Consider the following 18,556-nt stretch of genomic DNA (forward strand, 5'->3'; position numbering starts at 1 on the left):
CGAGTCATCCACTTAATTCAACTTACCGCTTGTATTCTTCTGCCCCAAACACTAGATCCAATTCCTATTTCAGAGAAGCTCTTGGCCACCAGCAAAACTTCTTTGCTAATGGTTGTGCCAAGTGTCTAAAATTTTCACATAAATGTTCCATCCAGTTAAAATTCTACTTGCAGTTAGGACTCTTGGGACCAAGGATTCCCCAAGATGTCAGTGAAACAAGCTAGCCAAGAGTCACAGTCCAACTTCTAGTACTTGCCTGAGTTCCAGGAGCTGGAAAGCTTAGGAACACCCAGTGTACTTTGGAATAAATACTCTCTGCACACACACTTCAAGATGTTCAGAGGGGCTATCAACCTTTCTTTTTCCCATGTTCACACACAGGCATGCATATGAAATCTGGTAACAGAGACAGGAATTTTTGCTCATATTTTTTTTAATGTATCACAATGAGCAGGAAACATACTTGATGAAATATTTTCAAAGGAGTATATTCAATTACCATCTACAATCAACTTAACTATGACAACAAAGTTTTTGTGACAAATTTTTTTTTCAGTTTGAAAGTTCCATGTGGTTCTGTTAGTCTCCATGTATTTTGGTACAGTTCAGAGATCAGCATTGTTACAGTAACAAAAAAGCTAACAAGACTACATTATAGAAAAACACCAAGAACATCATTTTTGGTTTCACTTGCTCTATTTTTTTTGTTTTTGTTTTTTGTTTTTGTTGTTTTTTTTGGATTTTTTGTTGTTTTTTGTGGGTTTTTTTCTTTTTGTACATTGCAAAGGCTGTTCATATACCTCTTCACCTCAGGGTCAAGTTCATTTATGCTTTCTTTCCTACCCAAACTTGCCCCCCTCCCCCCTGAAGAAAGTAAACAAACAAAACAAAAAAGAATAGTCAAAGCTTTGTTTCACAGTGGGCAGTATCTCAGCGCCAACAAACAACTCAATTTATGCTTCTATTTAAAATGTTAATTTAATTTATTATTTAAAAAAAATATATGTCCATGAACATCAAGTGCACTGGCTTGGGTCACTGCCTCTTTCCTGCAACTTCCTGCCATGCCTGATAAACTCAGGTTTAAACACATGCCGTCTGTTTTACTTTATTTTCAATTGTGTAAAACTTTGGCCACATTCATTTCTTTAAATAGTTTTTAATTAAAAACAAAACAAAACACCTTCCATGATGTAGTAAACGTGTGTGTGTGTGTGTGTGTGTGTGTGTGTGTGTATGTGTGTGTGTTCCTTTTGAAGTTTCCTTTTTGGAAGGATGGAGAAAGGGTGAATGAAATGACTCCAATTCTGTGGGTCCATCTGGTGCCATGACTGAAGTCCCTAACACCAACCCATGCTGTGGAGTAGAGAAAAACAAAAACATCAAAAAAAAAAAAAAAAAAACCCGAGGTGCCAATGGAGGTTAAGAATGAATTTAAGACGTGAGTTGAGATAGTCTACTCACCTACCTACCATTTAGGAGTAACCTCCCCGAGTGTGATCATTCTAAACGGTTGAGCATTCATGCTTCAAAAATGATACAAACCATTGCCACTGTGGATGGTCAACCCACAAACACATGACTCACTCCTGCTTGACTTCTAATTTTCACCATCACCAACTGCTTTGTTACTTCTGGGTTAGTGCTGAGAATGACTTTTTCTGTTCTTGGATGAACATACATGTGGGCGGTATAGTTGTAGAGGAAAGCATTAAGTGTGTAACCCGCTCCAGGATAAAACAATCACGGAACCCCTTTGAGGAATATGGGTGGGTGGCTTAGCCAATCTACCCAACCACCTTATTGTTGCCAATCACACCCACAGGTCAAGGCATGGCATAGCAAAACACTGACAGTCACTCTGCCTCACAGAGGGGGGATGGCATAGTAGCTCAAAACAAAACAAATGACCAAAAACCATTAGGGAAAGGGTGGCAAAATTACAAAGGAACTTGAAGTGGGAGGGAGGAGGAAGGGGTAGAAATTGCACTATTACCAAGCAATATCATTTTTAAAAATAGTTGTCAGAGAAGACCTAGCAGAATTTGACAGATAAAGCTAGTGTTAAATTGTTAATTGGTATCACATAGGGAACTAAAAACAAAAACAAGCTTTATCTATATGATACAGACACGGTAACATACAACAGTTAAATGGCAAAAAATATATATATATATATTTCATAGAGTTACAAACAAGATAAAATAATGGAAAACAAAAAACTGTACAACTTCAAAATTTAAAAATGTTCATCTCAAACACAGGGAGAAATACAAGAATTCTTGTTAAAAGGAAATAGCTTGTTAAAACAGTTAATGTTTTGCGTACTTGTTTTGACACCTTATGCTACAACTGGATACTGATATGAATAGTTACGATGGTATTCTTTAGTATTTCTATTTTAAAAAAATTAAAAAGGAATTTGCACTGTGCATCAGCCTAGTTAGAAATATGTACAACAGTTCAGGATCTACTCTTTCATTAACTAAAAACAAATTCATAAAAACAGTCCCGGCTAAAAAAGAAAAAAAAAAAAAAAAAGAAATCCATTTTCAGATCTTGGAATGCTCCAGTCTTTTTGCAAAGTCGATGAGTAGCTTCAGCACTGGGAAAGGTGGCCAATGGAACCGCTATTCACAGTCTTCAAAGTTCCCTTTTGAAATATAAGGAAGATGAAGGGGAGAGGGATTTCACACTTTGGGGGCAAGGGGAGATGGTGTCTGTGATGTTTGGCTATGAAAGTGAAACAGCAAAGCATCTATTTGTCTCCAGAAATCTACGTTTTAGCAGCACAAAGTTTTCCTTTCAAAGTTCAGACTTAAAAAAAAAAAGATGAAAAAGGTCATGTGTTGCATTGTGTTGTGTTACAGGAATATGGGTATTAACATAAACACAAGTGCCTCACATAGTGTCTCCTTTTCTTGCATTCTGCACATCACTATCTGCTTTGTTGTTGGCTGCGCTGTGGATCACTTGTCGCTCAGACTGCCTAACACAGGACAAAACTTTGAAGTAAAAAAAATGTGTCTTTTGGTATATGGAATTGTCATTAACACTGGCCTCTCTGCTTGCAGAAGAAGCACATAACCTGGGAATCTTTTGTCTTACTCTCTTTTATTAAACTAAGTCTTGTTTGTTTAAATCAGAAACAAATTCTCAAGTAACAAGAACCCTTTCCCTTTTTTCTGCATCAGCAGTGAAAGGGTGTGTCTTTGGATTTTATTTAAAGCATGAAATTTCTTTTTCTGAGAGAGGAAAGGAAAAACACAAACACATAAAAAACAAACCCCTAGCGGAAAAAAAAAAAAAAAAAACTTTGTAGAATGAAAGTACACAACCCAATTACACAAACTGAAACAAATGCTTTAGTTTAGGAAAAGAATATTTGAAGCACCTACCAAACAGGGAGGAAAAGGAAGTGCAAAGAAAAGCCAAAGGAAGGATAAATTAAAAAATCAATGTACAAGGCTACCAGACAACTAGAATTAAATGCCTTTAAAAAGTTTCAACTCCCCAACCAAAAATAATCGGCGAGGATCCTAATGACCTCTAGAATCCTTTGAAATTTCTTTAGTTTTATAAAATAATTCTGCAGCTTACCCTCTTCAGAAATGAAGGCAGCTACGTTACGTGGAAGATTCTGGGATGGGAGTTGGGAAAGAGGAAAGGAGAAGTAAGGAACAAAGGGGAGAAAAGCTTAGGCGAATCAATGGATTGCAATCTATCTGCTAGGAATGGACAAGACAACATCAAATGAGGAGCTGTCAGCTGGACCATACAAAAAGCTAAATGTACACAAAGGTTTTTTTTTTTCCTTTTAAATCTACCATACTGCTTCAGTTCATTTCCAATGCAACAATCTACTCAACACCAAAAATGGTCATATCTATCATAAATACAGAAAGTCAGTTTTTAAAACTTATTTAAGCTACAAGTCCTCAACACTTTGTGTGTGGGTGGCTTTTTTTTTCTTTCTGAAAGTGGGAGTGCTTTTAACTTTTTTCCCCCCCTTGACATTGGCTTTATCAGAAAAGCTATCCTTAAAAAAATCCCCAGAAAGCTAAAGCAGTTCACATTGGTTTTTTTTTTTTTTCTCAAATACTTTCTGCCCATTTTAAAATTAACAACAACAACAAAAAAAAAAAAAACAAAAAAATCTTTTCTGGAACAAAAAAAAAAAAGAGAGAAAACTGAAAAAAAAAATAAACAATGATTCTGAAAACAGAACGAAGTGTGACTGATTGACCTGAGAATAAAAAGACATTACATTTTCTTTTTTTTTTTCCTTTTTTTTTTTTTCTTTTAGCAAGCCATTGGTATCTGAATGCTAAGATAGCAAGAGATTTGCAACGGGTGGCAGGGTGGAGTGCTTTCCCATACCGTGCGTGCCGGGCTCCTCTGTGCTCTCAAGGTGCGCGTTTATTGAAGAGGGGGGGCGGAGGGGGGCACATATACAAGGGTTTAAGCTCCAAAGACAGTGGGGAGGCCCTGCGGACTTCTTCCCGAGACCAATAGTACCTTCGAAAGGACACAATGGAACAGGGTTGGGTGTGTCGGTGGTGGGGTGTGTGTCTTTTTATGTCGTTTTTTTTTTTTTTTAATAGTAAAAGAAAAGAGAGAAAAGACAAGAATGCGAAATCACCGGCATAGATAGGTATATGGGAAAACAGCCCACGCTTTTTTCCTTTTCTTTTTTTTTTGTTTTTTAGTGTGTGTTTTTTTTTTTGTTTTTTTGGTTAGAAGCTTTGGAATTGCAGTTAAGTCTATTTTTGAAATTGGTTTGTTATTAATTCTTTTTTTTTATTTAAATTCATCTGTATTGTTCATCTTCAAAGCTTACAATCTGAAGGTGTCCGTTCCTACACTGGTCAGACCACTGTCCTTGGGGCAGCTGGGGTCTTTGGGACCCTCCGCCGGGCTCGCCGGTCCGTCGGACTTTTGGCTGAGATCCGTGTCAGACTCCTCCGAATAGTCGTCTGTTGGCATCGAGGGCTGAACCCCTGAGGTGCTGCATGAACTTGAGGTAACCGTTGAAGATGAGGAGAGAGGAGGAAAAGAAGGGGGCTTCGCGGCTGAAGCCCGGGGGGCCACGGGCGGCCAAGACTTCCTGGGGGGGGCGTGGGCGGGGGGCGCGCAGGGGGACGAGGGGGGGGCGGCGGCCGTCGGGGGAGGGGGGCTGTCGTTTGAGTGAGCGGCAGACTGCGAGGTAGATGCGGTGCTAGGATCGGGGAAGCAGGCGGAGTGAGGTAATAAACTAGGGTGCTCTTTGGCGTTTCTCGCTGCTCTCGTGATTGTTCTGTGTTTGTGCAAGGCCGACTCGAGATGCTGCCGCAGCGCCTCCTCCCCGCAGAGCGCGCTCTCGCACGCCAGGCAGTGGTACCCGCCGCCGCCGCCGCCGCCGCCGCTGCCCGAGCCGCCGCCGCCAGAGCTGCCGCCGCTGCCGCCGCCGCCGCCGCCACCAGAGCCGCCACTGGGCACGCGCAGCACCATCTCCTGCAGCGCCGCCGCCGGCTGGCCCGGGCAGCACAGGGACTTCAGGTGGCTCCTCGCCGCCTCCTCGTCGCCGAAGCCCGCCTGGCACTTGCGGCAGACCAGCTTGTACTGCACCTTTGGAACGATGAAGGGGTCGCAGAGGGTGGAGGAGGAGTCCGCGCCTTTGCTTTCCGCTTCTGGCTCTTCGGGGGGTTTCGGCAGGAGGGGGGACACCTCTCGGGGGGCGTTTTTCTGCTCTTCTGGTTTGGGGGATTCTTTGGCAGGGTCTTTGTCTGGGGAAGCAGCCCCCTGGGGGACCGGGGTCTGGCTTGCTTTGGGCTGCTGCTGCTGCACTTTCTGCTGCTGCTGCTGCTGCTGTAGTTGCCGCTGCTGCTGCTGCTGGAGGGCCTCCTGCAGGCTCTGCTGGTATTGCTGGTACTGCTGCAGCAGGGAGCCGGGCGACAGCCCCATGAGCGCCTGCGACAGCGCGGGGCTGTAGGGGAACAGGCCCTCCATCCCGTACATGGGCTGCAGGTACCCGCTCTGCAGGGCGCCGGGGAGCTGGGGGGCGTAGTAAGGAGAGAAGCCGGGGACGAAGTAAGGAAGGAACTGGCTCGTGAGCAACGCCGTGGGGTCCGAAGTCAAGGCGGCCTGCAGGGCCTGGAGCTGCGCAGGGTCCACCGCGTACTCCATGGCGGGGAGCGGGGCCGACATGGTGGCCGCAGCTGCCGCCGCCGCCGCCGCGGCCGGGGCCTCGCCTTTCTCCTTCTTGGGCACAGGGAGGGGTTCCCCCTTCCCTTTGTGTGTCTTTTCCTTCTCCTTCACTTTCTCACTGTCTTTGTCCTTCCGCGGCGGCGGCGGCGGCGGCTGCTGCTGTGGCGGGAGCTGAGGCGCGGGCGGCGGCTGGGCGGACGGCGGGGCGGGCGGCGGCTGCACCTGCGGCGGCGGCTGCGGCTGGGGCGGGAGGGGCTGCTGAGGGGCCATGGCCAGGGTGGCTTGTGCTGGGGTCGGGGAGCTCAGCGACGCTGAGGACGGTTTATTTGGTAATCCAGAGGTGGGGAGGCCGGGGGAAGGAACTGTTGTGCTGGGCAGACCCATCAAGTTCGGTTTAGGAGACGTTAAAGCTGAAAGGAATGGAGAGAGAAGAAAGAGAAAGCACAGGTCAGTCGAGGCCGGGGAGGCTGACGCTCAAGACGTTTTCACTCGTGTGGTCACGGGCACGGAGTCTTCGAGGTCAGAGTTTAAAACTCAAAAGGATCCTTTTGAAACCAGTATGGCACGGAGAAGTACCCCACCGGGCTCTGGGACGGGGGAGAGTGTTTCCACCAACTCGCATGGCCTCCCTGTCGGGCTAAACAACCTTCAACACCTTCCTGCCCAACGGGGCCGAACCCTCGAGCGCAAGAACCCACGAGTACACCTTTTCCGTGCCGTGTCTTCCCAGATACTGTTCACTCTGCCCAATGTGATTAGTCTGGAGGCCCCCAAAGTAGCTGTTTCCAGCTGGGACTCATTTGAACCAAAGGCCTTCATCAAAGTGCCACAGAAATAGAATAACAGAAGGCCCCACTAGAAGCTGTCTAGAGAAGAGAGCCAACACAAGAACCCTGCCAAGGCCCTAAGGTCACAGGAGCAAACGAAGTAGGTGCTGCCTATGTGTTTTCTCTCTGACCTCCAACGCCACAGTTCAACAACTGCATTAGGAAGGTGGAGAAAAGATGGGTGGGAATGTTGAGCAAGAGCTTGGGAAGACTTAGAAACAACCTATTCAGGGAAATCTGCTCCAGGGGCCTTGGGGCAGATCAGCTGAATAAAACTATCACCACCATCACCACAGGGCCCCCAGGGGGCCATGTGCAGCCACTGGGGCTGCAGATGCGTCCAAAACCAGCCATAGGAAAAGGAGAACAATGCCAGAATAGCCTGAGGTGCGGACACCCTTAGTTCCCAAGATCATCACAGCCTCCCTCCGCTGCCACTGTGTATGGTCACCACACCAACTACAGCCATCCTTAATCATGCTTAATCCCGATCTACCACTTCCTGAAAAGCCTTCACCTAGTATCCTTCCTGACCTTATGGCTATCTCCTGGATGGAGTCTGGTTCCAGAATGATGGAAGCGAGCACACCATGCTTTGGGCAAGAAAGGTTCAAAGGGGGCATGAAAGAGTGCTGCATGATGAGATTCTGAGAAAACCAGGAGTTAAGAAATGTGCAGACCTTGGAACACCTCCACAGTTACCACATCCCCAGAACTAGATAGTACACAGCCCTCCCATCTCACAGGACACCAAAGTATTAAAAAAAAATTCTCAGCTTAATGAAATTCTAGCTATTCAGGAAGCTGAGATCTGAAAGATTATGGTTCAAGGCCAGCCTGAGCAAAAAATGCTTCAAGTTCCATCTCAGTGAAAGAAGTTGGGCACGGTGGTACATGCCTGTCATCCCAACTACAACAGGAAGTATAAAATAAGGATTGTGATCCTATCTCAAAATAACGAGTGTAGAAAAAGGATGGCTGCGTGGCTCAGTGGCAAAGTACCTGCCTCCCAAGCATGGGGCCCTCAGTTCAAACCTCAGCCCAAGAGAAAAAGTCTAATAGTCCCTCAATATATTTCATCTGGACTACCTTCTACCAGAAAGTTTGAGGTAGGGATTTCATAGCATCACACTATCCTGACTGGGGGCATGCTCCAGTGTGGGTGAAGACTTGATTTCCAGTTCAAGTGGCACAGGGTTCACTGGACTAAAAAACTTCAGCTTCCAGATGAGAAAAGTGAAGGTTGCTTTAAGCTGCCAATCCTAGGAAAACATCCACTCACACTAGATAGCCAATGCAGGGTGTGGCTCACCTCTTCTAAAAGAAAAAAGAAAAGAAAAGAAAAGGGAATTGCTGGTCTGTTCCATGTATATGTCAGAGAATAAAACCAAAGATGACTGACTGACCAGAAGAATTCAGAGGCTGATTGGGGAAATGGGCCCAGGCAAGGCAGAGTGGATTATAATTCTAAGCCTGGGACGTGACTTTATGTCCACCAAGAGACAATGGGCCCACTCCAGGTTCGAAGCATTGGGTCAGAGCCAAAATGTCTGTAGGGCAAGGAAGTAATATCTACAGATTCCCCCCATGGCTTAAAAGTTAAGACTCATGTCAGAAAGCCTTAAACTAACTGTGCATGTTGAACTGTCAACTAGATAAGAGACTCAAATTTTAAGAGACATTACTGAACCGCTGAGCTACCGAACTCTTCACTTAGCCATACGAGACAGAATTGCTCACACAGTCTCCCAACGATTCGGTGACCTTGGTTTTCTGATGTATAAGATCAGAACTGAGCATGGTACGTCATCCTTTGGAGACCTAAGTTATGCACTGCTGGGGTCAGACTGACCCCTATGTGGGTTCTGGCTGACACACAGCAGATGTGTAGCCTTTAGAACCTGAGTTTTCCACAAGAGATAGCTACAGGAATTAAACAAAGGCCATATGGAAAGAGCTTACTTAGCACTGGGCTTGGCGTATAATAAATGCAAGTTCCTTCCCTCCCATTCCAGTACTCTTGAGAGCTATCCTCCAGTGCAGGTGACAGTAACTAGGACACATGTGGCTGCCTTGAACAAGAGCATAGCTTTCTATCTGAAGTCCACTCCTAACTGGTCAGAACCTGAGCGGCACTAAGCATATACCTGTTGACTGACTGGCTCATATTGGGTGTTGTGGAAGGAGCATAGCACTGGGAGCCCGGAGGCCTGGGTGGGAGCTCTGGCTCCTACCCTAGCTTGCTGAATGGTCTTGACCTCTCTGGGCCTCAGTTTTCTCATCTGTAAAACAAGGGGAATAGATCAGACATTCTGATTCTACTTTTTTTTTCTTTTCTTTTCTTCACATTACCACGATACGCTGGGCCTTCCCAAGTCCCTCTGCCAAGGACCTGAACTGCAAGGACAATTCAGTGCATGGCCATGTTCTACGGCTTATTGCTTGTTATGTCTAGCTGGCTTTTACCTCAGAGAGGTGTGTGACAATGGCAGTCTTGCTAGCACATAAGTGCAATGACATCAATGTCTTTTTTTTTTGACATCTATGTCTTAATGCTCTCTTTTATTCTCTTTGGATAGGAACTGGGAGCAGCAGTTTCGTGTTCTGTGAAACAGCGCCCAAAGTGCACAAGTTGGAATTAAGTCCACCAGAAACCAGAGCTGAGCTCCTGAGAAGGCCAGGCAGCCAGGCCTCTCCTTTGGTGAGTGGTCAGGGAGGTAGACTTGTTAACCTTATGCCTAGTCCTCACAGGGCCCCAGAAGGGAAGACCCAGTTTACCAAAGACAGCTGGATCCAGACAGGGAGAAACAAGAAAGGTGTGGAGAAAGAACTGCAAAACTCCCTACTAAGTAAGAATATAAAAAGTACCAAGTATTTGCTTCTAAATGGAAAGAGGAAGAAGAGACAGGGTAAGTGACTGAGGATCCCTAAATTCTACATGTACATGTCAAAACTAAGAACCATCTTGCCCAAATACAAGATTCCTGGTCAAACAGAGAGGCACAGTCTCCTGGGAGATGAACAGAGCCACCGTTCTGGCAAGAAGAACCTCCAGGACCCAGCACACAGGAGCTTCTTCCTGATAGCAGGTCGGCCATAGAGGATCTCCTCTAAAAAAAAAAAAAAAAAAAAAAGGTGGCAAGGACCCCAGGTGAGGGCAAAGAGTTGACAAATTCTCTTGGGCCACTTTCCACAGGGTGCAATGCAGAATTAGCTAGGCTTTTCAGTTTTGTTGTTGTTGTTTTTCTTGTTGCTGACATGAATACCTAGATGGATCAGCATGTCTACAAGAACCAAATGGAATGGTCTGCTTGAAAATCCCCTAGAAATTAATATACCTTATTTCTTCCCTATTAATAGACACTGTGGTTATGGTACTGAACACAGGGTGTGAGAAGTAGTTTTGGAGGAGACTGTTCGCTCCAGGAGCTGCCATCTCCAGACTAGAGGGGCAAAGAGCCCGTGCATACGCTGGCCCGGGGGAGACTAGCAACTGGGAACTGCAGCCCTGCTGCTCCTACAGAAGCTGAGTGGGAAGATTCCTCCCTGCCCGGCACTCAGAGCAGGGGTGGTGATCACGTAACAATACTGAACTCCCGTGGAGCATGGGAAACCAATCTTCTGGAGAAGGACCCACCTGTGTTCGATGGAGTAAAGCCTGGCAAAGAGGGGCTGTTGAGGCCCGGGAGCAACACAGGAGGAATGCCCTGGAGCGCCGGATACGCCGTGGGAAGGTTAAGAGCCTGAAGAGGGGCGTTGTCAAACATCCCTTGTTGCTGAGCTGCCAGTCCAAGGACTTCATTGGCCTTTTTAATCCGGTCCAGCTCTTGTTGAGCCATCAACTGACGGACAGTGGCTGGGTCGAAGTACTCTTTCTCCTTGTCCAACTGGCTTCCGATGGTATCTTTAACTTTGGAGATGTGCTGTTGGGAAAAGATATGGTCACGTACAGACAGCCGAGCGCTGTACTTGATGCCACACAAAGTGCACTCTGTTTTGGGTCCCTCGTAACTCGTTTGGTTTATACCAAAATGCTTGGCCATGCTTAACTTGGACTTCTTTTCTTTTGCCCGGGCATTCTGGAACCAGACCTGAACAACTCTCTTTGGCAGTCCAATGTCATTGCCCAGGACCTCGCACTCCAGCATGGTGGGTGTCCTGTAGTCATTAAAGCATGACTTGAGGACCTTCAGCTGCAGATTTGTCATCTGAGTGCGGAAACGTTTCTGCCCAGGCCGATCCCCGTTGTCACCAGATTTGCCCGCAGACCCGCTTGCGCCCGGACTCGGGGAGCAGGGGTCTGCAAGGCTTGAGGTTTCACTGTAGTCCACTGTACCTTCATTGTCATATTCCTTGCTGTAAAAGCTTGGGGCTGGGCTGACTAGGCCAGATGACAATCGATCTTCATACTCCGACATCGCCATCATGGCTGCTTTGGTCAGCCCCTCGCTGGGTGCAGAAGATTTGGTTTCCGTTGCTATTCCCGTCGCACTGTCGTTGTCCGCATTGCCCTCGTCCCCCGTGGTGGTATCGGTGATTGCCGTGTTGACGGAGGAGCAGTCATCGTTGTCCAGCTTGGTTTGGTCGAAGTTCAGATTCACCGAGGACATGGAGGGGCTTTCAAAGTCTTCGATCCCTTCCACCTTGATGGAGGAAGGGCTCAGGAGAGTTCTGGGAGACAACTCCATGGTTTTACTCACAGGCGAAAGGGGGACCCCCTGGCCGTCACTACTGCTTGGGGGAAGGTGGGAAAAGCTAGTTCCATCAAAAATATCTCCCTTCATCTGGAGCCCCCCATCGCAGTCCAGGAGCATGGCGGACAGAGTGAGGTTGTAGCCAGCTCTCTTGGCTTCGTGCCAGTGACGAGAGCGGATATGAGCCTCGAGGGCAGTCTTGGCTTTGAAGAGAGCCCTGCAAAAAGGGCATCTCCTGTGGGCCTGGGCTGGACCCACAGCCCGGAACTGTCCTTTCCTCTCTCGAGCCCGGGTGTTCTGAAACCAGACTTGCACCACGCGTTTCTTTAGGCCCACCTCATGCGCGATGTGATCCAACATCTTTCGAGTTGGGTTGGAGTCCAGCAGATACTTTTGGTAGAGAATTTCCAGCTGCTCCGGGGTAATAGTGGTCCTCAGCCGCTTGTCTCTCTGAGGCTCTTCTCCTGTCCCGCTGTCATTTTCGCCAGGGCTTGCGCTGGCCTTTTCCTCCAGCTTCCTCTTCAGCGTGTTCATGGTGGAGGTTGGCGTCGAAGGAGACGTGGCGGAGCTCGCGGGAATCTGAGGTATGGCCCCGGAGAGCAGCTGGCTGGCCAGGAGTGGATTACTGGGGTCAAACAGCATGAAAGGCATGTCCAGTGACCTGTCCAAAAACTGGGGGTGGATGAACTGGTTCTGTGCACTCAGGAAGTGGAGCTGCTGATGCTCCTGCCAGTGCTCGAAGGACGGGAAGGCCAGCTTACACTGCTCGCACTGGTAGGGGATTAGCTGAGGAGGTAGGTTGGCCAGCTGTTGAGGAGTTGATGTGTGGAGCGGCTTGAGGGGCAGATGAGAGAGCTGAGAAGGACTGGGGCTGGACTGGGGCAGGGGACACTGTGGGGGCGCTGCCTGGGGAGGAGGCTGTGGTAAGGAAGGCGGGGCAGCCAGCTGCGGAAGCTTCTGCTGGGGCGCACTGGGCTTCTGCTCAGGCTGGTCTTGCTGCTGCAGCTCTGGCTTTGGTTGTCCTTGCTTTTCTTGGGTTTGGGTTGGCTGTGCACTAGGAGGTTCAGCCTGCTTTGGTTTCTCATCACTCGCCTCTGCTTTTGCATTGAAGGTGGCCAGTTCATCGGCCTCTGCTGTGAGCTGCAGGAAAGCAGAGGGGGCTGTACTGGCTGCCGGGGCAGGGGCGCTGTAAGCCTGTGCGGGCATCGGGGTGCTGCAGGACGAGCTGGTGGGCGTGAGGATCTCTGTGGCATCCATGGAGTCCTCGTTTTGGCTGTCATCCTGCCCCTCCTCGTCCTCATCCTTGTAACACAGCTTCTTCTGGTGCTTGATGAGATCGAAGATGCGCTGGAACACGAGGCTACACTTTTTGCACTGGTAGTTCAAGTTGCTCGTCCGGATATATCTGTCATTGGTAAGCTCACGCCGCTCTCCATCTTTGCCCTCTCCCTGGTTCTCATAGTTTTTCCTGGCCTTCTGTCGTGCATTCTGAAACCACACCACTATGACTCGGGTAGGAAGGTTCAGTAAATTCGAGAGTTGCTCAAATTCATCATCCTTTGGGTAGGCGTTGGCATCGAAGAAGTCCTGGAGGACCCTCAGCTGGTAGTCGGTGAACCTCGTTCTCGAAGACCTCTTGCTCCCCCAGTACTCCTGCTTCTGAGGTTCTGGCGAAGGGGGCCGGGAGTCGATCTTGAGCTCCTCCAGGCTGGTGATGGGCGGGTTGCTGAAGTTGTAAGGGGAGTCTTTGTTACGCTGCCGCTCTTTGAAGAGTGTGTTCCTGAACCAGTGCTTGATTACTTTCTGGGGCAGCCCGGACTTGTCTGCCATCTCCTTGATCTGCTCTTCACTGGGGGAGTTGTTAATGTCAAAATACTGCCGGAGCACGCGGAGCTGGTCATCTGTGATCCTGGTTCGAGGCCTCTTGTTTTGCTGCTGGAGCAAGGTTGGGTTAAGCTGATGCTGGTACAGCTGGGCCAGGTCAGCAGGCAGCGGCTCTACGGGGCCCAGCTGAGGGGGCAGCTGGGCTGGCAGAGTCTGCAGTGGCATAGTCTGCATCATCAGTGGGGAAAAGATGGGCAGCTCCATGGGCATGGAAAGCTGGGTAAGTGGCACAGAGGGCTGCGCTGGGGCAATGGTAGGCGAAGTGATGGGTGGGGCTGAGGCGGGAATGGCGGGCGTGGATGCTGGCTGAGGCGGTGCCGCAGGGAGTGGTGGGGGCGGGGGTGGGGGCGGAGGTGGGGGCGGCTCTGGGGTCTGCGGCCTCAGAGGGTACAGTTTATCATAATGCTCTCGGTATTGTTTGGCAAACCTCTCGAGCTGTTTAAAGGGGAAGTAATTCTGGTGAACGTGCTCCTGATGACTCTTTAAAATCAAGATGTTGGAAAACAACTTGCCACAGGAGTCGCACTCGAGCTTCTCCAGGTTCTCTCCCTGCTCTGCCTTCCCGTTCTTCTTCTGCACCTTCTGCTTGTTCTCATTGTACTGAATGACCAGCTCAAAGCCGAAGTTCTCCAGCAAGGCCTTGGTGGCATTCCCCCTGGCGTCCGAGGCGATGCGTGGCGGGAGCATGGATGGCTCAGAGCCACCCCCCGGCGCCAACTCTTTCTTCTCTTTGGCCTTCACGCCATCTGGCAGCAGCTCCTTTGGCCCTGTGTTGCCCTCTCCTCCTTCCACACCTTCCCTCTCTCTCTGGCCTTCTTTTTCCTTTTCTTTGACGACCAGTTTGTTTTTCTTTTCGGGGTGCTGACCTGGCTGGAGGAGGGCAGTGTGACTCTGAGACAGAGAGAGCTGACTCTGCTGCTGCTGCTGCTGCTGCTGCAGGAGCTGCTGGTGGCTCTGCTGTGGGATCTGAACCTGAGCCTTCAAATCTTCCAGCAGCCCTGGGCCCGTCCCTGTCAGTGTCAGTGCCCCACTGGTCACAGGCAAGCTCACCTCGGGGTTGAGCTGGAACTCCGCGCTGGGGATGTAGAAAGGGAAGAGGAGGTGCTGTTGCTGCTGCAGCTGGAGCAGAGTCTCAGTGGTCATGGGGAAGTGAGGGAGGAGGGTGGGGTTAAACAGCTGAGACTGGATCAGGGCAGCCTGCTGCTGCAGCTCCTGCTGCAAGTGAGCCTGAACTTGAGCCTGGGCCTGGGCCAATGTCTGTGCTTGCTGCTGCTGCTGCTGCTGTTGCTGCTGCTGCTGCTGCCTGGATGCAATCATATCTGCTAGCTTTTTGCGATTGGCCTCTTTGGGCTCTGAAGGGGACGCAATGTTAGCACTGATGGGATTCCCCAGGGCTGGCATCCCCACACTCACACTCTCTGCGGGCACTTGGCTCAGCAAGTTGGGGCTCGGAGTGATGCCAGTGGTACTGGGATTGGTGGTGGTAAAGGTGTTAGTGCTGCTGGTGCTCACAGGACTTGGCGTGGAGGAGCTCAGGGAGATGCCGCCACTACTCCCAGTCCCATTGCTGCTGCCACTGGCAGCCTCCAGTTTGGCTGCCCGAGCCTTGGTTTGATGCAACACAGACCTCATGTGAATCTCCAGAGTGGAACTCTGGCTATAAGCCACGTTACAAGTGTTACACTTAAAAGGTTTGTTGTCTGGGCTGCTGGTGGGTTCTAGCTGACCCGTTGCCGATTCTTGAAGGGCTCTCTTTAACTTATGCAGGTGGGAGACAGAGTTGTAGTGCACTAAGAGGATATTCTTTTGCGTAAAAGACTCCTTACAGACAGTACACTTGTAAGGGCGAGAAGGATCGAGAAACTTTTCCATGGTGAAATTGGGGCCTTTTCTGAAAGGCAGAGCTCTCTTTGGCTCAGAGCCAGAATCTTCTTGGACAGACCCAGAGTCACTGCCTGTTGGGCTCTGTTTATCTTCCAAGTCGCTTTCCTCCTCCTTGTCTTCTTCAACAATTATGGTGTGGTCTTCGGCCAGGGTGGGGTCTCCCATTGCCAGGAGGTCTCCATTGGCTAGAAGGCCACCATAGAGTTGCTGGATGTCAGCCTCACTCAGCTCCAAGTGGCTTGTCTCAAGGTGTTTTTTCAGAGCCTGGAAAGTTCGGAAACTGCGCTGACAAAGACAGCACATGGTGGCAGCTCTGATCACATGGTACTGGGAATGGAGCTGCAGCTTTTCAATCGTCTTAAAAGCCAGGCTGCACTGGTTACAGCGGTACTTATACACATGGCGATCTGACACGGGCAGCTGAGGCCTCTTGGCATGCACCTCATTGAAATGGGCTTGAAGGGCCGCAGAAGTTTTGAAAACCTGGTTGCACCCCTTCTTCCAGCAGAGGAAGCCTGAGTCTTCTCTCACAGAGCCGGGCTCAGCAGAAGAGGGTTTCAAGTCTCCACTGTGCTCTGTGCTCACAGAGGGTAAGATGCTCTTTCCCAGATCCTCCGAAGTGTCTGTAAAAAGAAAACATCAAGCCCAAAGATAAAGAAGGCTTTGTTTCCAGGTGGCATCCAAAGCCAGTGACCGAGCCAGGCTTTATGAATAAAGGAAAGTGCCCAGCCTGAATCTCTCCACAGAGCCAACAGAGTACACATTATCACCCAGAAAGAAGCACATGAGCAGAGAGAAATAAAAGGACAGCAGAAGTTCCAATTCATAATAGACCTATGCCATATCATAGATCTAACAGTCTTCTAAATAGTATCTAATTGCTTGGCTCAGAATACTCACTTTCTCAAGAACTAATTTGAAAGTTACTGATCTTAGATGGGCTTTCCCTTTTATGTTCATCTTTTATGTGATAAGGATTTAGCACAGTGGATCTGAATTGCAAAGTATGTAAATCAATGCAGTCCTAATGGGTAAAGAATTTACAAGAACTGTTGTCCATTGTAGTATAAAAAAAATCTGGATTATTTTTTAGGCACTATTTCTTGTTATAAAGTGAATTCTCTGCTCCCTTGAACCACCCTCCCCCCACCCCCCCGTGCCAGGGATCAAACCCAGAGTCTCACTAATAACGCTACTTAAATACACCTCAGTCCCTATAATGTAACTTTGGACTGTCATGTCTATTCAATAAGTGATGAACGTTCAGTGGCCAGTTATTAAAATACATTAACTTTCTTTTCTACAGTGAGATCATCATATTCATAAATATACTGGCCCTTGTCAGGTCATCTGTCTGCTACTGCCTAATATGGGAAAATCACAAAGAAGAGGGATGGGCCACAACGTATGGCTGAACTCTTCCTAATTTCAGCCTTAGATGCCTGTGGAAAGACTTGGAACAGCTTCACAGAGGCCTAATGACCCATCTGGCTAGGAGCTACTGAGCGGCACCTTACAAGTATGCCTCTGGCAAAGGTCTTCCTAAGTGCACCTATCCACTTCATCATAAGTCAGTACCAGCAGACTCAAGGAACTCTGCAAAAACAGCTGCCCCAGCGTCCTCAGAAATGCCACGCTTAACAGCTGAGGACGGTGGGTGGGTGCTGAATGAGTCTCTGCCTATTCACTAAGTACATAGTCTATGGGACTCAGCCACACCCAAATCCTGCTTATCCCACTGGTCCTCAAATGGATTTCTCTGACTTTTAAACCACACGAATAATATGCAAGCGGGCTCCAAGAACTAGAGCATACATTAACTGACAACAGTGACCCTCATCTGTATAATTCGTAATTATAAGGAATTCCTGGCCCCTGGCCGCATGCACAGTTTGGCCTGGGAGGAATGATACTAACCAGGCTGCTTTCCTGCCTCTTCAGGATTGGAAGTCCCATCTCGGTCCGGAACGGCTGCAGGGAGGAACATGCTGCTGGGCATCACCATCTCGGGGGTGGTCACCTGAGAAGCAAGACACAGAGATACAGGGAGAGTCAACTGGCGAGGAGAGAGGCACGGAAACAGGAAAGGTTTAAAAAATTAGTTAATAAGCAAAATTAGCCTTCACCAGTGTAAAGCTCGAGGTGTCACTTTTCATAGCTCACTGAAGATTCATGTTTATTAGACAAAGCTCACATCAGTCAAAAGTGTTTCTACGGTTACATTCTGGACATAATTAGCAGTGCACACTTGAAGAATAATCTTATTATTAATATTTTTCCTTTATGCAGAATTCTGACTTTGATCACTGACAATGTTTTGTCACGGGCTGTGAAACTTCTTGTGCAACCAATTAGGTAGATAAGTTGAAAGGCCCACCTTAAGCTGCTGAAAACATAATAAGGGCCCTAATTAAATCATACCTAGTAAAGTACACTGTAATCTTGAAGCAGGGAGCATTGTAGTACTGTTTTCAAAATGTATTCAGGCAAGGAGAGGAGGGGAGTAAGAGGGAAGTAAAGGGTACGGAGGAGAGGAGAACAAAGGGAAGGCTAAGGACATGCAGACACACTGGCAGATTTTCCAGGAAACAACATTTTGTAACCCTTTACAAGCTGCTATCGAGTACAAACAAGCATTTTTCATGGCTTATTTAAGCCAGCGTTTCTCCTGGACTCTTTTCCTGAGGTACACAAAACCAGACGGAACATCCACACAGCGACCCTGGTCTCATGGGAGGCCTGCCCAGCACTGAACAACAGGGTAGCCCACCCCTAAGACCCGGGCCTCTGTACCCTAGTAGAATGAGTCCAGCAGCATTAGCTTGGACCTGAGTAACTACAATGTTAGGTCAGAGCCTCCAACTTTTCTCTAGGCTGTCCCGCTGCGTGACCAGAAGCTGTTCTGACAAGCTAGCATTTGCCCATAAACCCTCCTCACTATCCCATGTAAGGTGCAAAGTTCTTCATTTACAAAGAAGCAGTGGCCCTCTGCACACTGTGAGGCAGGAGGTTAGGTGGCAATGATAGTTCCCAGTGAGGATGAAATCTTCTCCCATCTAATGACAGCCGGAAAACCTGGGT

General features: G+C 48.5%; 1 protein-coding gene across 5 annotated transcripts in view; it reads right to left on the minus strand.

The window, feature by feature from the left end:
• Positions 1 to 426: 426 nt before the first annotated feature.
• The window catches only part of LOC138815348 (zinc finger homeobox protein 3-like), a 243,070-nt gene continuing 224,940 nt past the window's right edge, over positions 427 to 18,556 (minus strand). For 4 of the 5 annotated variants that reach the window (XM_070004683.1, XM_070004680.1, XM_070004681.1 and 1 more), the window contains exons 8-10: positions 17,393 to 17,495; positions 10,651 to 16,098; positions 427 to 6,596 (exon numbers count right to left, since the gene is read on the minus strand). In XM_070004683.1, the coding sequence (XP_069860784.1) occupies positions 4,837 to 6,596; positions 10,651 to 16,098; positions 17,393 to 17,495 (7,311 nt within the window). In that variant the 3' untranslated portion in view covers positions 427 to 4,836. Of the gene's footprint in view, positions 6,597 to 9,160; positions 9,296 to 10,650; positions 16,099 to 17,392; positions 17,496 to 18,556 lie in introns of all 5 variants that reach the window. The other variant, XR_011368300.1, reaches the window with a different exon arrangement.

The sequence above is a fragment of the Dipodomys merriami genome, unplaced genomic scaffold (genome assembly GCF_024711535.1).
Source record: "Dipodomys merriami isolate MVZ:Mamm:240054 unplaced genomic scaffold, mDipMer1.0.p SCAF_64, whole genome shotgun sequence".
Classification (NCBI taxonomy): domain Eukaryota; kingdom Metazoa; phylum Chordata; class Mammalia; order Rodentia; family Heteromyidae; genus Dipodomys; species Dipodomys merriami.